Source organism: Chlorocebus sabaeus, chromosome 6 (genome assembly GCF_047675955.1).
Source record: "Chlorocebus sabaeus isolate Y175 chromosome 6, mChlSab1.0.hap1, whole genome shotgun sequence".
NCBI classification, from domain to species: domain Eukaryota; kingdom Metazoa; phylum Chordata; class Mammalia; order Primates; family Cercopithecidae; genus Chlorocebus; species Chlorocebus sabaeus.
The window spans coordinates 8,925,564-8,943,559 of NC_132909.1; the positions used below are offsets into that span (position 1 = coordinate 8,925,564).

General features: G+C 55.9%; 2 protein-coding genes and 2 pseudogenes across 2 annotated transcripts; all 4 read left to right on the forward strand.

The window, feature by feature from the left end:
• The first annotated feature begins 228 nt into the window (after positions 1-228).
• Positions 229-4,593, forward strand: NTF4 (neurotrophin 4). Its single transcript, XM_007997492.3, has 2 exons — positions 229-1,262; positions 3,621-4,593. The coding sequence occupies exon 2, from the start codon at positions 3,633-3,635 to the stop codon at positions 4,263-4,265; it is 633 nt and encodes a 210-aa protein (XP_007995683.2). The 5' UTR covers positions 229-1,262; positions 3,621-3,632; the 3' UTR covers positions 4,266-4,593.
• Positions 4,594-7,247: 2,654 nt separating this feature from the next.
• LOC103235011 (stabilizer of axonemal microtubules 3-like) lies at positions 7,248-9,990 on the forward strand (annotated as a pseudogene).
• Positions 9,991-10,751: 761 nt separating this feature from the next.
• Positions 10,752-11,709, forward strand: LOC140711960 (choriogonadotropin subunit beta-like). Its single transcript, XM_073017243.1, is given in 3 exon segments — positions 10,752-11,158; positions 11,394-11,642; positions 11,644-11,709. Coding segments are annotated over 3 exon segments (546 nt in total). The 5' UTR covers positions 10,752-10,927.
• A 511-nt stretch (positions 11,710-12,220) lies between these two features.
• Positions 12,221-15,362, forward strand: LOC103235535 (neurotrophin-4-like; annotated as a pseudogene).
• The last annotated feature ends 2,634 nt before the right edge of the window (positions 15,363-17,996 follow it).

Sequence of the window (17,996 nt, forward strand, 5' to 3'; positions counted from 1 at the left end):
CGAGCAGCCGGCTGGCCAGCGAGCGTCCCTGCAGCCAGCGAGCAGGAGGAGGAGCTGCTGCTGGGCCGAGGGCAGCTGGGGGAGCCGAAGAGGGCGCCCCAGGTAAGAGCTCCGCGCCTCCTACCCCGGGATTCCGGCGTCCTGGTCGCCCTGCCCTCGGGTGGGGAGGGACGGGGGCGGGGCCGACGGGGGCGGGGCTTGGCTGAGGAAACTGAGGCAGGAGGGAAGTGTCCCAGATACACAGCCGGTTTCCCCTGAGGGGTCTCAGGAGTCCAGACCCCCCACCCAAATCTGGAGGATGAGTAACCCGGAGTCTGCATTTCTTAGTACCCGAGAAGGAGGAGCCTGAATTCCAGAACTCCTGGGTCTGAGAGAGGAGGGCGCTGAGAGCCTGGATTCCTGGGTCTGAGGGAGAAGGACGCTGGGGGCATGGACTCCTGGGTCTGAAGGAGGAGGGCGCTGGGGGCCTGGACTGCTAGGTCTGAGGGAGAAGGGTGCTGGGGGCCTGGTCCTGGACTCCTCCTGGGTCTGAGGGAGAAGGGTGCTGGAGGCCTGGATTCCTCCTGGGTCTGAGGGAGGAGGGCGCTGGGGATCTGAACTCCTGGGTCTGAAGGTGGAGGCCCTGGTGTCTGAGGGAGAAGGCAGTCCTGGTTGGGTCAGCCTGGGCTCCTTTCACTCTCCACCCTTCCCCTTTCCTGTACGGAGGAGCCAGGGCAGGCAGTCACTCCAGGTATGTGCAGAAGTCTTGGGCGGGCCCTGGCCTGTCCTGTGAGGAGGGAACATTCCAGGAAGCAGCTTGGGGAACCAGGGCTTCTTGAGTGTGGGCCCTCGGGGACCCAGGTGTCCAGGTCAGTTCCGCCCCATCTGGGAGATGAATGGGCCGAGGGGGATGTAATCTCTTCCAGCCTGCTTCATCCACTGCCTCTCCCTTCCGCTCTTCTCCCCTCCCCTCCCTCCATCTGCTTCCCATCCCAGCTAGGAGCCATCACCTGAGTAGAAAAGGGGCCTCTGGAAAGGGGGCGGGGCCTTGACTCTTGGGTACCCTGAACTTCAAGAGGAACTCTGGGGAGGGCGTGTTCAGGGATTTGACCCCTTCCCCACCTGCCTCTATAACCTATCTATTCCTTTCTTCCCCTAGGTGGTTGCCCCCTCCCTCTCCTGAGATGTCAGGAAGGAGGGGGCCACCTGTGTCCTCCACAGGGGCCCCCCGAAGCCTGGGGACTCCCAGCCCCAGAGCTCCAAGGTGGAGGACGTGCTGACAGGTCTGGTAACCACTGACTGTTTCCCAGTCTTCTCTACGCCACCCTTTCCCAGAACCACAGGCTTCCAGAATGTTGTAGAGAAACTGCAACATCCAAGCCTCCACCAGCCTCTCCCAGCGCCAGGTCAATTTCACACATGGGAAAACTGAAGCCTGTCTCAGAGGGGCAGCGTTTCACCTCCTTAGTGGCAGTTTTGAGGTGAACTGGGGTCTCCCTAGGATTCCAGGTTGTGGCCTTTCTCCAAATTGTGGAATGTGGCTAGGCATGGTGGCTTGAGTCTGTAGTCCCAGCTACTCAGGAGCCACAGCAGGAGGATTGCTTGAGCCCAGGAGTTCAAGTGCAGCGGGGAAATATATATAGCGAGACCTGGTCTTAAAACAATTTGTGGCCGGGCGCGGTGGCTCAAGCCTGTAATCCCAGCACTTTGGGAGGCCGAGGCGGGAGGATCACGAGGTCAGGAGATCGAGACCATCCTGGCTAACATGGTGAAACCCCGTCTCTACTAAAAAAAATACACAAAAAATTAGCCGGGCGTGGTGGCGGGCATCTGTAGTCCCAGCTACTCGGGAGGCTGAGGCAGGAGAATGGTGTGAACCTGGGAGGCGGAGCTTGCAGTGAGCCGAGATCGCGCCACTGCACTCCAGCCTGGGTGACAGAGTGAGACTCTGTCTAAAAAAAAAAAAAAAAAAAACAATTTGTTTGGGACCAAGTACCATGGCTCATGCCTGTAATCCCAGCACTTGGGGAGGCCAGAGTAGGAGTATCACTTGAGGTTGGGCGTTCAAGACCACTCTGACCAACATGGTGAAACCCCATCTCTACTAAAAATACAAAAATTAGCTGAAAAACTGTGGCAGGCACTTTTAATCCCACCTACTCAAAAGGCTGAGGCAGGAGGAGAATCCCTTGAACCCAGGAGGCAGACATTGCTGTAAGCTGTGATTGAGCCACTGCACTCCAGCCCGGCCAACAGAGTGAGACCCTGTCTCAAAAAAAAAAAAAAAAAAAAAAAATTGTTTTGAACATCCTTCAAGATTCAAGACTCTCGGTTCCTCAGAGTTGTACAGGAAGGATGGCAGAATGCAGTTGCCCAGAGTTTAAGTCCTATCTCTGCCATTTGCTGGCTGTGTGACCAGACACAAATCATTAACTTCTCTGAGCCTGTATTTCAACATTTGTTGCTATTAAGTAATAGTAGTTGAATTTATTTTATTATTTTTTTTCTTTTTTTTTTTTTTTTTTTTGAGACGGAGTCTCACTCTATCGCCCAGGCTGGAGTGCAGTGGTGCAATCACGGCTCACTGCAAGCTTCGCCTCCTAGATTCACGCCATTCTCCTGCCTCAGCTTCCCAAGTAGCTGGTATTACAGGGGCCCGGTACTGCACCCAGCCAGTTCTTTGTATTTTTAGTAGAGATGGGGTTTCATCATGTGAGCCAGGATGGTCTCGATCTTCTGACCTTGAGATCTACCCGCCTCAGCCTCCCAAAGTGCTGGGATTACAGGCCTGAGCAATCACGCCTGACCATTATTATTATTATTATTATTATTGTGGTTTTTTTCTTTCTTTTTTTTTTTTCTTTTTGAGACGGAGTCTCGCTCCTTCGCCCAGGCTGGAGTGCAGTGGCCGGATCTCAGCTCACTGCAAGCTCCGCCTCCCGGGTTCACGCCACTCTCCTGCCTCAGCCTCCCAAGTATCTGGGACTACAGGCACCCGCCACCACTCCTGGCTAATTTTTTTTTGTATTTTTAGTAGAGACGGGGTTTCAACGTGTTAGCCAGGATGGTCTCGATCTCCTGACCTCATGATCTGCCCGCCTCAGCCTCCCAAAGCGCTGGGATTACAGGCATGAGCCACCTTGCCTGGCCTTATTTTTATTTTTGGGACAGAGTCTCACTCTGTCACCCAGGTGGCAGGGCAGTGGTGCGCTCTCGGCTAACTGCAACCTCTGCCTCTCAGGTTCAAGTGATTCTCCTGCCTCAGCCTCCCGTGTAGCTGGGATTACAGGCGCGCAGCACCATGCCCAGCTACTTTTGGTATTTTTAGTAGAGACAGGTTTTCACCATGTTGGCCAGGCTGCTCTCGAACTCCTGACCTCAAGTGATCCACCCACCTCAACCTCCCAAAGTGCTGGGATTAGAGGTGTGAGCCACGGTGCTGGCCTGTAGTAGTTGAATATTTATTATTAATCTACAAGTTGGACATTACGAAAGTCCTAGATATAGGGTCCCCCAAACTTCTAGAACAAGGGCTTCCCCACAATCCTGTCAGGCAAGTCTCCCCTGGGGTTCCCAACTTCTGTCCCCACTGAAGTTTTCACCCCCTTCTCTAATCCCAGCCTCCTGCTGTCTGTCTCCAGGTGCTCCAAGAGATGCTCCTCCTCCCCTCGTGCTCCCTCCCCATCCTCCTCCTTTTCCTCCTCCCCAGTGTGCCAATTGAGTCCCAACCCCCACCCTCAACATTGCCTCCTTTTCTGGCCCCTGAGTGGGACCTTCTGTCCCCCCGAGTGGTCCTGTCTAGGGGTGCCCCTGCTGGGCCACCTCTGCTCTTCCTGCTGGAGGCTGGGGCCTTTCGAGAGTCAGCAGGCACCCCGGTCAACCGCAGCCGGCGTGGGGTGAGCGAAACTGCACCAGCGAGTCGTCGGGGTGAACTGGCCGTGTGCGATGCAGTCAGCGGCTGGGTGACAGACCGCCGGACCGCTGTGGACTTGCGTGGGCGCGAGGTGGAGGTGCTGGGTGAGGTGCCTGCAGCTGGCGGCAGTCCCCTCCGACAGTACTTCTTTGAAACCCGCTGCAAGGCTGATAACACTGAGGAAGGTGGCCCGGGGGCAGGTGGAGGGGGCTGCCGGGGTGTGGATCGAAGGCACTGGGTGTCTGAGTGCAAGGCCAAGCAGTCCTATGTACGGGCATTGACCGCTGATGCCCAGGGCCGTGTGGGCTGGCGATGGATTCGAATTGACACTGCCTGCGTCTGCACACTCCTCAGCCGGACTGGTCGGGCCTGAGACCCATGCCCAGGAACTGATCAGGCAGAAAAAGAACTGAGCTGGATGCTGAGAGACCTCAGGGATGGCCCAGCTACTCTAAGGACTCCAGTTTGGGAACTCATCAAATAATCACAAAATCACAGTTCTCTGATTTTGAGCTCAATCTCTGCAAGATGGGTGAAACCACATGGGTTTTTGGAGGTTGAATAGGAGTTCTCCCGGAGCAACTTGAGGGTAATAATGATGATGGTAATAATAATAGCCACTATTTACTGAGTGTTTACTGTTTCTTAGCCCTAATACGTAACTCCTCAGATCAACTCCCACGGATTTGATCATTGGTGGCCCTTGGCGTTAAGTTGCTGGCTACTCAGTCTCAGAGGACATCACCTTGCTCATCCTGGAGAGTGGGAGGGGACATTTCACGATGGGGGAGGGAGGTAGGGGAGGAGAAAAACTGGAATAAGCAAGCAGATGGCCAGGGGACCTTGAGAATGTGGTCCACAGAAGGCCTTTAAGTATCTGGGAGCTGGGGTTCAAATGGGAAATCTTCCTTGGTGAGAGTGAGTAGGGGTTGGCTTAGAATATTCTCTTGTGAGGTAATGAGCCCGCCATCACAGGGGGAGTACAAACAAGGTTGAATGAGAAGTGATCAGGATGCTGGAGAGTTCAGCCCTGGGCGGGGAGCTGGAGTCAGGTTTCTAGCCCTTTTCCCTGTCCCAACCTCTACCCTACATCAGGAAAGCAACAGACCTTAAAATTGTCCAGCTTGATGGCTGGATATGATGACTCACACCTGTAATCCCAGCACTTTGGGAGGCCGAGGCTGGCAAATCACCTGAGGTCAGGGGTTCGAGACCAGCCTGGCCAACATGGTGAGATCCCCGTCTCTAAAATTACAAAAAGAAATTAGCTGGGCATGGTGGCGGGTGCCTGTAATCCAAGCTACTCTGGAGGGTGAGGTAGAATAATTGCTTGAACCCAGGATGCAGAGGTTGCAGTGAGCCAAGACTGTTCCACTGCTCTCCAGCCTGGGCAAAAGGAGCAAAACTCCGGGCCGGGCTTGGTGGGTCATGCCTGTAATCCCAGCACTTTGAGAGGCTGAGGCGGGCAGATCACAAGGTCAGGAGATCGAGACCATCCCAGCTAACACGGTGAAACCCTGTCTCTACTAAAAATACAAAACATTAGCCAGGCATGGTGGTGGTGGGCACCCATAGTCCCAGCTACTCAGGAGGCTGAGACAGGAGAATGGCATGAACCCGGGAGGCGGAGCTTGCAGCCGAGATGGTGCCACAGCACTCCAGCCTGGGCGACAGAGTGAGACTCTGTCTCAAAAAAAAAAAAGGAAAAAAAAAAAGGAGCGAAACTCCATCTCAAAAAAAAAAAAATCATCCAGCTTGAGTGGAGCATGAGGTTCTAACTCACTGGCCTGCTGGCTAGGATCAGGGAGTCACTGTGGACTGAGGGCCCTTGAGTAGGGCCAGCAAAATCCAACAGAAGGGCCCCAGAAGCCTGAATGGGGGAGGAGGGGTAAGTGGGATTCTGGGCCTGGCTGCAGAAGGTAGCCTCAGTTTTCCTTGTCTGAAGAATGGGCTGGTGGGATGAGATAATGGGGATTGAGGAGGCAGAGGCCTTGACCAAAAACTTTTTTTTTTTTTTTTGAGATGGAGTCTAGCTCTGTTGCCCAGGCTGGGGTGCAGTGGCACAATCTGAGCTCACTGCAGCTTTCACCTCCTGGGTTGAAGTGATTCTCCTGCCTTAGTTGGGATTACAGGTGTGTGCCACCACGCATGGCTACTTTTTGTATTTTTTGATAGAGACAGGGTTTCGCCATGTTGGCCAGGCTGGTCTCAGACTCCTAACCTCAAGTGATCCGCATGCCTCAGCCTCCCAAAATGCTGGGATTACAGGCGTGAGCCACCGTGCCTGGTGACCTAAAGCTCTTTATAGTGAAGAAGTGCCAAGGGAAGCCAGGGACAGACCACAGTCCTTCACAATAGCCTTTCACGTGTTACCCATCACCCCACATGTGTTGCCAACACTCTTCTCTTTCTCTCTCTCTCTCTCTCTCTCTCTCTCTTTCTCTCTCTCTCTCTCTCTCTCTCAGGTCCAGCTTTGAGCAAAGGACTTAGGCATGCCCTCCCCCCATCTATACAGACCAGGCCCCTGGGCGGGCTGGGGCATGGCTGCCTCAGTTTCTATATCTCCTTGTTTTCCATCTGTGATTTTGGTCTTTTTTGCCACCTTCATCTCTGTCTCTAACTTCCAGTGTCTCTCACCTCTGGGTAGGACTAATAGCTCCCTTTCCATCGTGGTCTCTTTCTTCCTCCCTGTCTCTCCCCTTTCTTGTTGAATTTCTTTCTCACTCATCAAAGCTCGTCTTTTTCACTATGTCCCTGTGCACTTTTCTGTGGGTCCTTCCTCTTCCCCCACCCAGCCTACCCCGTTGGAAGTTTTCAACCAAATCAAAGGCAGGTAGGACAGCCGACGCCAGCATGCCAGCGTGCCAGCACTGACTCTTTGAGCATGTGCGGGAAGGGTTGGGGAGCCCCGGGAATTCTACCCCAGGTGGGCAGGCATGGCAGAGGGAGGAAGCAGCTGGGAGGTTCTGGATGCTGGAGCAAAGAGGGGTGTTTCTCATGGATGTCCTGAGGTGCTGGCTGTAGTGCAGGGGTCTCTGTCTCTTTCTGGATCTCTGACACCCCCAGGTCTGTGTCCCTCTTTCTGGGTCTCTGTCTCCCCCACCCTCTGCGTCTCTGAAATCCTGAACTTCTCCGTCCCCTACTGCCTGCCTCTCTTTGACTCTCTATCCCCCTCCCCGTGTTTCTCTGTGCCCCTCTTGGGGTCCCTGTCCCTCTGTCTCTGGGTCTCTTTCTCACTCCATCCAGCCACATGCCTGCAGGCCCTTCATTGGCTGGATTCAGAGTGGCGGGTACTGACACCCGGGGCAACAGCAACAAGCCAGCTCTTGCTTGGCTACACGGAGGGGGAGGAACCATGGCCAGTGGCACCCCGGCTCTGCGCTGTAGCCCCCTGTGGTCTTCCATCTCTGCAGCCGACGTACCTGGATCCTGGCCCAGCTGGCATCTCACCAGCAGCTGCCTTGCCCACCGCATTATCCCACCACTGCCCTTCACCCCGCCCACGGTGCAGGTGAGCAGACCCTAGGCTGAAGCCCTGCAGGGACTGGGTACCCAGAAAGCTGGAGGCTGAGAAAAGGGGATTGGAAGCTTGGACTCCTCTCTGAAGGAGGGTCCTGCAGTCCTGGGTCTGAGAGAGGAGGCACCAGGGAAGCTAAATGCCAGGGACTGTAGAGGAAAGGGCTGGGGGGCGACTGGAAGAGGTCAGAATTTGGGGTGGGGGGTGACACGGACTCCTGAGTCTTTCTAGCTGATGTGCAGCGCCTACTCTCCAGTCCAGGGTCGTGGACCCCCTACCCCCCGGCTGCAAAGCAGGATTCTCGCATCTGGACTTTCGACGAGGTCCTCAGCAGATGGGAGACAACCTCTGGCTTGGCCTACGTGCCCAAGACCCATGGCGGGCCCTGCGCCCAGCCCAGAGCCCCAGAGCCTGCAGACCCCACGCCGACTGTGGGAATCAAGGATTTAGGAGAAAAGGTAAGGTTTGAGGAGTGCCGGAGTCCGCGGGGGACAGGGCGGGAGACTGCATTTGAGTCCCCTGCGCCTTCACAGAGGTCTCCGGGTCACCTTTCCGCAGCTCACACGCCGTGGCTGGCCCCTACCACTGATCACGACGTACCAGCGCAGCGAGACGAGGGCGCAGTACACTGGCTCTCCCGATTGGGACGCGCGCGTCTCCGAATACGTCGGGGCCCAGCCCCCACAACGCGCAGACCACCTCTGCGGGGGGCCTTCCCAGGTGATGGGGTGGAAGCCGGCGCTGGCGAGACGGGGCGGAGTTCCGGGAGCCTGGGGCGGGGCCAGAAGAAATCACAGCCTTGGGGCGCGGCTAAAGGGTCGGGGGCGGGATCCCGAGGTTAGAGGAGCCTGGGGAGGGGCTGGGCCTCGAGGCCAGGCCAGAAGGACCAGTGGCTGGACATTCGCCTTCAGGGTTCCGAAGCTGCTGCGGGGCTAGACGACGGGCTGTGGGTGGGGACAAGATTAGAATATTCTGAGACGGCGTCAGGTGGGAGCTGGGAGAGGTAACGTGGAATTGTTGCTCAAGATGCAGCTCAGCTCCAGTGGCCACACCAAGACGGTTTAAGACCCAGAGAAAACCGGGGAGGGAGGTTTGTGGTGGCTGGGGGCCTGGGTTTGAGTTCCCTGACCAGCAGGACGTGCTCGAACTTAGGGAAGTGAGGCTGGGAAGGGTTCGGGTTTGAGGAAGGAAGCTGAAGTTCCCTGGCGTGGGTGGCAGGAAGGGCTCTGACTCTGGAGCTGGGTTCTAGGACCGTGGCCGTCACGGCTGTCGAGGCCGAAGAAGAGGGATTCTGAACTGGGGACCCAAGGCTTGGAACAGGGCATGAAATCTATGCCTTGGATATGCCTCCTCCCCCAATCTTGCTCCGGCTCTAATCGCCTGGACGAAGAGCCCCGAGCTGTCTGGCCGACCTTTCACAGTATCCGACCGGGGCGTCCTGGACCACCGCCAGCTCTATCTGACCACCTCGGCGCTGGAGTTTCGGTTCTATCCCAAGTAAGCCAGGCTCTCGCTCCTGCACAGCACTCGCCTTGGCCAGTATACGCCGAGCCTCTGGGCTGGCTCCCATTCTCTGACCTGGTGGTCTCAGCCTCGAGACCTGTAGCAGCAAGAACCAAAATTCAGGCCCCAACCCCTCCCTCTTTTAGTACCCAGGAGGCCTTAGTGTCAACTCTCAGGTAGGGACAGGAAGCCTGCACAGGCGCTCAGGGGGATTCTGGATCTGAGGACTGGGCCTCCTTCGGTACTTGAGCCCCCAGACACTCCTTCCCAAGGAAGCGAAAGCCTGCGTTTCCTTCCGAAGGATGCGAAAGCATAGTTTCCAGGACCTTAAGTACCTCGAAGACCCAGGAACACGGGCTACGCACGCCGGGTCCCGACCTTCCTAAGGGGCCCTCGCCTGGAAATGCAGGAGTTTGGGTGTGCAGACTCCTTAGATCCCGAGGTCTGAACCTCATCCCCAAGGATTCAGCTGTATCCTCACCATCCTGCCCTGCTCCCACAGGAGCTGTCCGGATACCCGCTCAAGGACTCCCTGACCTACTGGAGCTTCGAAGAGACTCCCTAACTCTGGGGTCACGACCCGCAGCGGCCGTCCTGTTCGCGCTCCTCCCGGCCTCCCCGAGCGCCACACCGCGGGGTCCTGACTCTGGTTCAGGAATCCTACAGCCTCTCGCTGCACGCGCTCGGCCCGCTGGACCGCTTCCGCTAGGTGGAGGCGCCCTGGGGTGGCCCCCACTGGAAGCCCTTGCCGGGCATCCACAGCGTGCCGAAAGCCTACAACACCGAGAACTCCTGCTCCGGCAGCTTGAAGTCGGCGCTAGTGGGAGCCGGCCCGGCCCGCCCCACCCCAGACACGTCCTCTGGCCTCGCGGCGGAGCGGAGCTCGGGACCTCCGCCCACTACGCGGTGTCCGGACTTAGTTGGGCTCGCACTCATTACGTCTACCGGCAATGTCGGGGCCGGACTACCCCAGACACGCACACTCAGCTGCAGCATCCAGGAGAAGGGACTAAGTCCAGATATTGTCCTTGAAGACTGTGGCCCCGCGGGCAGGACACGCCCCCTGCGGGCGTATTAAATAATGAGTTAAATCATCTGAACCACACGCGTTTCTGGGGACTGCTCCGGGCATCCTACCTTGAGGGCAGGGTGGGCGGAGGTCCCTAAGGGAGATGTGGGGCTCTGGCTGAATCCCTCGTTGGGGAGCATTTGGGTCAAGCGGCTTCCCCAGCTGCACAGTCACGGGGAGGCCCTCGTGGATTGGGCAGGAGCTAAGTCCGAAGCCGCGCCCCTCCTGGGAGGTTGGACTTGCGGGAATGCCTTAAGTGGAGGAGGGTTGAGGCTTCAGTCCCGCACCTTTCTCGGGTCACGGCCTCCTCCTGGCTCCCAAGACAACTCGATAGGCAGAGGCAGGTTTTCCTACACTCTACGCCTGTGCCTCCAACACAGACTAGACCCTAGCACTGGACGACTGAGTCTCTGAGGTCACTTCACCGTGGTCTCTGCCTCACTCTTCGCGCTGGACCACTGAGGGGAGAGGGCTGGGGCGCTCCGCTGAGCCACCCCTGTGCCTCCGTGGCCTTGTGCACCTCTCACCTCCCGGGGTGTTAGTGTCGAGGTCACCCCAGCATCCTACCACCTCCTGGTGGCCTTGCCGCCCCCACAATCCCGAAGTATAAAGCCAGGTACACGAGGCGGGGGACGCACCAAGGATGGAGATGCTCCAGGTAAGACTGCAGGGCCCCTGGGCACCTTCCACCTCCTTCCAGGCCATCACTGGCATGAGAAGGGGCAGACGCGTGTGAGCTGTGGAAGGAGGCCTCTTTCTGGAGGGGCGTGACCCCCAGTAAGCTTCAGGTGGGGCAATCCCTGAGGGTGGGGATCTGAAATGTTGGGGTATCTCAGGTCCTCTGGGCTGTGGGGTGGGCGCTGAAAGGCAGGTGTCTGGGCGGTGGGTCCTGACTAGGAGATGCCGGGAAGGGTCTCTGGGTCGTTGCACGTGGTGTACTCGGGGAATGGGAGGGCCAGGGCACGGGGCTGCGGTCTCAGACCGGGCTGAAGCATTGTCCTTGTCCCAGGGGCTGCTGCCGTGGCTGCTGCTGAGCATGGGCGGGGCACGGGCATCCAGGGAGCCGCTGCGGCCACTGTGCCGCCCCATCAATGCCACCCTGGCTGCCGAGAAGGAGGCCTGCCCCGTGTGCATCACCGTCAACACCACCATCTGTGCCGGCTACTGCCCCACCATGGTGAGCTGCCCCGGGCCAGGGACAGGTGCTGCCACCTCAGGGCTGGATCACAGAGGCAGCGGGGGAGGAAGGGCGGTCTGCCTGTCTGGTCAGGGGCTGGGGAATGGGGTGTGGGAGGGCAGGAACAGAGGGCTTCCTGGACTCCTGAGTCTGGGACCTTTGGGGGCAGCTGGGGAGCTCAGCGGAGGCGCTGGCCCCAGGCAAATGATCACTCCCCTATCTACACTTCCTCCAGATGCGGGTGCTGCAGGCGGTCGTGCCGCCGGTGCCCCAGGTGGTGTGCACCTACCGCGAGGTGCGCTTCGACTCCATCCGGCTCCCTGGCTGCCCGCCTGGCGTGGACCCCGTGGTCTCCATTCCCGTGGCTCTCAGCTGTCGCTGTGGACTCTGCCGCCGCAGCACCTCTGACTGTGGGGGTCCTAAGGACCACCCTTTGACCTGTGATGACCCCCACCTCCAGGCCTCCTCTTCCTCAAAGGACCCTCCCCCCCAGCCCTCCAAGTCCATCCCGACTCCTGGAACTAGCAGGCACCCCGTTCCTCCCGCAATAAAGGCTTCTCAATCTGCACTCTGGGGGTGTCTTTCTGTGGACTCAGGGCAACCACACACACGCAGGGTGGGTCCAGCTTCAAAACCATTTTTTACAAAGTCACACTGTCAGATCTCTGGTAGAATACAAGGTGGATGGCTGGACGCCGTGGCTCATGCCTGTAATCCCAGCACTTTGGGAGACTGAGGTGGGCGGATCACGAGGTCAGGAGATCCAGACCATCCTGGCTAACATGGTGAAACCCCGTCTCTACTGAAAATACAAAATTAGCTGGGAGAGGTGGCAGGTGCCTGTAGTCCCGGGTACTTGGGAGGCTGAGGCAGGAGAATGGCGTGAACCCAGGAGGGGGAGTATGCAGTGAGACGAGATGGTGTCACTGCACTCCAGCTTGGTCCACAGAGTGAGACTCCATCTCAACAACAACAAAAAAGAAAACAGGGTGGGGACAGGGGATGACATCCAGCTCAGGAGGTGTCCATGGTCTCGCCTTCTGTGGGGAGAAGGAAGGCCACATGGTCAGTGTGGCCCAGGGGGCAGGGCCTGAGCCTTCAAGGCCGAGCTCCCTCTTCCTCCCTCTGAAGGTGGCACAGGCAGTACAGCTGGGGGGTAGGGACCTGAATGGGATGAATGGACTGAGGTGGATGTCATCTCTTCCATTCTCCTTCATCCTCTGCCTCTCCTTTCCCCTCCTCTCCCCTCCCCTCCCTCCATCATCTTCCAATCCCAGTCAGGAGCCATCACCTGGGTAGAAAAGGGGCCTCGGGAAAGGGGGCGGCGCCTTGAGTCTTCGGTACCCTGCACTTGTTCAGCGATTTGCCACCCTTCCCCACCTGCCTGTATACCCTGCCTGATCTTTTCTTCCACTAGGTGGTTTCCCCCTCCCTCTCCTGGTATGTCAGGAAGGAGACAGCGATGTCCTCCACAGGGGCCCCCCAAAGTCTAGGGACTCCCAGCCCCAGAGTTCCAAGGTGGAGGACGTGCTGACAGGTCTGGTAACCATGGACTGTTTCCCAGTCTTCTCCAGGCCACCCTTTCCCAGAACCACAGGCTTCCAGAATGTTGTAGAGAAACTGCAACATCCAAGCCTCCACCAGCCTCTCCCAGCGCCAGGTCAATTTCACACACGGGAAAACTGAAGCCTGTCTCAGAGGGGCAGCGTTTCACCTCCTTAGTGGCAGTTTTGAGGTGAACTGGGGTCTCCCTAGGATTGCATGTTGTGGCCTTTCTCCAAATTGTGGAATGTGGCCAGGCGTGGTGGCTTGAGTCTGTAGTCCCAGCTACTCAGGAGCCATAGCAGGAAAATTGCTTGAGCCCAGGAGTTCAAGTGCAGCGGGGAATCATAGCAAGACCTTGTCTTAAAACAATTCTTTTCGGGCCGGGCGCGGTGGCTCACACCTGTAATCCCAGCCATTCGGGAGGCCAAGGCAGGAGTATAGCTTGAGGTTGGGAGTTTGAGACCAGTCTGGACAACATGGTGAAACCCCATTTCTACTAAAAATATAAAAATTAGCTGGGCACGGTGGCAGGTGTTTGTAATCCCAGCTACTCAGAAGGCTGAGGCAGGAGAATCACTTCAACCCAGGAGGCAGACGTTGCAGTGAGCCAGGGTTGTGCCACTGCACTCCAGCCTGGCCAACAGAGTGAGACTCTGTCTCAAAAAAAAAAAAAAAAAAAAAAAAAAAAAAAAACTTGATTGGAACATCCCCCAAGACACAAGACTCACGGTTCCTCAGAGCTGTACAGGAAGGATGGCAGAATGCAGTTACCCAGACTTTAAGTGCCATCTCTTACATTTGTTGACTGTGTGACCAGATGCAAATCATTAATTTCTCTGAGCCTGTATTTCACGATCTGTTGCTATTTTTTTTTTTTTTTTTTTTTTTTTTTGAGACGGAGTCTTGCTCTGTGCCCCAGGCTGGAGTGCAGTGGAGCGATATCGGCTCACTGCAAGCTCCGCCCCCCGGGTTCACGCCATTCTCCTGCCTCAGCCTCCCGAGTAGCTGGGACTACAGGCGCCCGCCACCACGCCCGGCTAGTTTTTTGTATTTTTTTAGTAGAGACGGGGTTTCACTGTGTTAGCCAGGATGGTCTCGATCTCCTGACCTTGTGATCCACCCGCCTCGGCCTCCCAAAGTGCTGGGATTACAGGCTTGAGCCACCGCGCCGGGCCGATCTGTTGCTATTAAGTAATAGTAGTTGAATATTTTTTATTTTTATTCGATTCTTATTGTTATTTTGAGATCGAGCTTCGTTCTTGTTGCCCAGGCTGGAGTCCAGTGGCGCAATCTTGGCTCACTACGACGTCCGCCTCCTGGGTTCAAGTGATCCTCCTGCCTCAACCTCCTGAGTAGCTGGGATGATAGGTATGCACCACCATGCCCGGGGAGATTTTATATTTTTAGTAGACATGGGGTTTCTCCATGTTGGTCAGGGTGGCCTGGAACTCCTCACCTCAGTTGATCTGCCCACCTCAGCCTCCAACAATGCTGGGATTACACACATGAGCCACCACGCCCAGCCTTATTTTTATTTTTGGACAGAGTGTCACTCTGTTGTCCAGGTGGGAGGGCCGTGGCACGATCTTGGCTCACTGCCATCTCCGCCTCCCGGGTTCAAGCGATTCTCCTGCCTCAGCCTCCCGAGAAGCTGGGATTACAGGTGCGTAGCACCACGCCCAGCTAATTTTGGTATTATTAGTAGAAATGGGGTTTCACCATGTTGGCCAGGCTGCTCTTAAACTGCTGACCTCAAGTGATCCACCGACCTCAGCCTCCCAAAGTGCTGGGATTACAGGTGTGAGGCACAGTGCCTGACCTGTAGCAGTTGAATAATTACTATTAATCTACAAGTTGGGCGTTATGCAAGTCCGATATATAGAGTCCCCCAAACTTCTACAGCAAGGGCTGCCCCACAATCCTGGCAGGCAAGCCTCTCCTGGGGTTCCCAACTTCTGTCCCCACTGAAGTTTTATCCTCCTCTCTAATCCCAGCCTCCCTTACTCTGTCTCCATGTGCTGTGAGAGCTGCTCCCCCTCCCCCAGACTCCCTCCGCATCCGCCTCATTTTCCTCCTCCCCAGTGTGTCAATGGATTCCTAATCCCCATTTTGGACATTGTCTCCTTTTCTTGCCCCAAAGTGGGACCTTCTTTTCCCCCAAGTGGTCCTGTCTAGGGGTGCTGCTCTTGGGCCCCCTCTGGTCTTCCTGCTGGAGACTGGGGCCTTTCGGGAGTTAGCAGGCATCCCGGCCAACCGCAGCCAGTGTGGGTCGAGTGAAACTGCACTGGTGAGTCATCAGAGTGAACTGGCCGTGTGCGATGTGGTCAGCGGCTGGGTGACAGACCCCGGGACTGCTGTGGACTTGGGTGGGTTTGAGATGGAGGTGTTCGGGAAGGTGCCTATAGCTAGGGGCAATTCCCTCTGCCAGTACTTCTTTGTCGCCCGCTTTGAGGCCCATAACTCTGAGGAAGGTGACCCGGGGGCAGGTGGAGGGGGCTGCCGGGGTGTGGACCAAAGGCACTGGGTGTCTGAGTGCAAGGCCAAGCAATCCTATGTGCGGGCATTGACCTCTGATGCCCAGGGCCGTGTGGGCTGGCGACAGATTTGAATTGACACTGCCTGTGTCTGTACGCTCCTCAGCTGGACTCACCAGGACTGAGGCTTATACACAGGAACTGATCAGGCAGAAAAAGAACAGAGCTGGATGCTGAGAGACCTCAGGGATGGGCCAGCGGCTCTAAGGACCCCAGTTTGGGAACTCATCAAATGATCACAAAATCACAACTCTCTGAATTGGAGCTCAATCTCTGCAAGATGGGTGAAACCACATGGGGTTTTGAAGGTTGAATAGGAGTTCTCCTGGAGGAACTTGAAGGTAGTAATTATGATGCTGATTATAAGAATAAACACTATTTACTGAGTGTTTACTGTTTCTCAGTCCTAATACATAAGTCTTCGAATCAACTCTCGTGGATTTGATCATTGGTGGCCTTTGGTGCTAAGTGGCTGACTGCCCAGTCTCAGAGGACACCACCTTGCTCATTCTGGACAGAGGGAGGGCACATTGCATTATGTGGATGGGGAAGGAGAGAAACTGGAACATGCAAGCAGATGGCCAGGGGACCTTGAGAACGTGGTCCACAGAAGGCCTTTAAGTATCTGGGAACTGGGGTTCAAATGGGAAATCTTCCTTGGTAAGAGTGGGTAGGGATAGGCTTAGAATATTCTGTTGTGAGGTAATGAGCCCCCCATCACAGGGGGAGTACAAGCAAGGTTGAATGAGAAGTGATCAGGATGCTGGAGAGTTCAGCCCTGGGCGGGGAGTTGGAGTCAGGTTTCTAGCCCTTTTCCCTGTCCCAACCTATGCCCTACATTGGGAAAGAAACAGACCTTAAAATTATCCCGCTTGATGGCCGGGTGTGATGACTCACGCCTGTAGTCCCAGCACTTTGGGAGGCCGAGGCAGGCGAATCACCTGAGGTCAGGCGTTCAAGGTGAAACCCCGTCTCTACTAAAATTATAGAAAGAAATTAGCTCGATATGGTGGTGAGTGCCTGTAATCCAAGCTACTCTGAAGGGTGAGGCAGGAGAATCACTTGAACCTGGGAGGCAGAGGTTGCAGTGAGCTAAGACTCTGCCATTGCACTCTAGCCTGTGCAAAAAGAGGGAAACCCCTCCGTCTCGAAAAAAAAAAAAAAATGTCCAGCTTAAGTGGGACATGAAGTTCTGACTAATGCGCCGGCCCCCTGGCTGGATCAGGGGGTCAGTGTGCATTGACAGCCCTTGAGTAGGGCCAACAAAATGCAACAGAAGGGTTCCAGAAGCCTGAATGGGGGAGGAGGGGTAAGTGGGATTCTGGGCCTGGCTGCAGAAGGCAGCCTCAGTTTTCCTTGTCTGAAGAATGGACTGGTGGGATGAGATAACGGGGGTTCTAGAGGGAGAGGCCTTGACCTAAAGCCTTTTGTTTGTTTGTTTGTTTGTTTTTTGTTTTTGAGATAGAGTCTTGCTCTGTCGCCCAGGCTGGAGTGCAGTGGCTCGACCTGAGCTCACTGCAACATTCACTTCCCGGGTTCAAGTGATTCTCCTGCCTTAGCTGGGATTACAGGTGGGTCCCACCATGCCTGGCTAATTTTTATATTTTTTGGTAGAGACAGGGTTTTGCCACATTGACCAGGCTGGTCTCAAACACCTAACCTCAAGTTGTCTGCCCACCTCAGCCGCTCAAAGTGCTGGGATTACAGGAGCGAGCCACTGCTTCCACTGAACAAAAGCTCTTTATAGTGAAGAAATGACAAGGGAAGCCAGGGACAGACCAAAGGAGTTCACAATAGCCCTTTACATATTACCCATCTCCCCACATGTGTTGTTAACACACACACACACACACACACACACACACACACACACACAGAGTTTCTCTCTCTTTCTTTCTCTATCTCTCTCTCTGGGACAGACTACAAGACTTCACAATAGCCCTTTACCTATTACCCATCTCCCCACATGTGTTGCCAACACACAGACACACACACACACACACACACACACACACACACACACTCTGTCTCTCTCTCTCTCTCTCAGGTCCAGGTTTAAGCAAAGGACATAGGCTTCTTCTCCCCCCATCTATACAGACCAGGCCCTTGGGCGGGGTGGAGCATGGTTGCCTCCATTTCTACATCTCCCTGTTTTCAATCTGTGATGTTGATCCTTTTACCTCCTTCCTCTCTGTCTGTAACTTCCAGTATCTCTCACCTCTGGGTTAGTACTAATAGCTCCCTTTCCATCATAGTCTCTTTCTTCCTCCCTGTCTCTCCCCTTTCTTGTTGTATTTCCTTCTCACACATTGAAGCCCATCTTTTTCACTATGTCCCTGTGCACTTCTCTGTGGGTCCTTCCTCTTTGCCCACCCAGCCTACCCAGGTGGAACTTTTCCAGCAAATTAAAGGCAGGCAGGACAGCCGACGCCAGCGCTGACCCCTCCAGCACATGCGGGGAGGGTGGGGGAGCCCTGGGGATGTCTGGAAATCATTACCCCCAGGTGGGCAGGCCTGGCAGAGGGAGGAGCAGCCGGGAGCTTCTGGACCCTGGAGGAAAGAGGGGTGTTTCTCATGGATGTCTGGAGGTGCTAGGTGCAGTGCAGGGGTCTCTGTCTCTCTGGATCTCTGACATTCCCAGGTCTCTGTCCTTTCTGGGTCTCTGTCTCCCCATCTCCCTGGGTCTCTGAAATTCTGAACTTCTCCTTCCTCTTCTGCCCTCCTCTCTTTGAGTCTCCATCCCCCTCCCCACGTTTCTC

Bases quoted from the DNA above. Each gene is read 5' to 3' on its own strand.
- NTF4 (XM_007997492.3), top strand. From the start codon at position 3,633: ATGCTCCTCCTCCCCTCGTGCTCCCTCCCCATCCTCCTCCTTTTCCTC.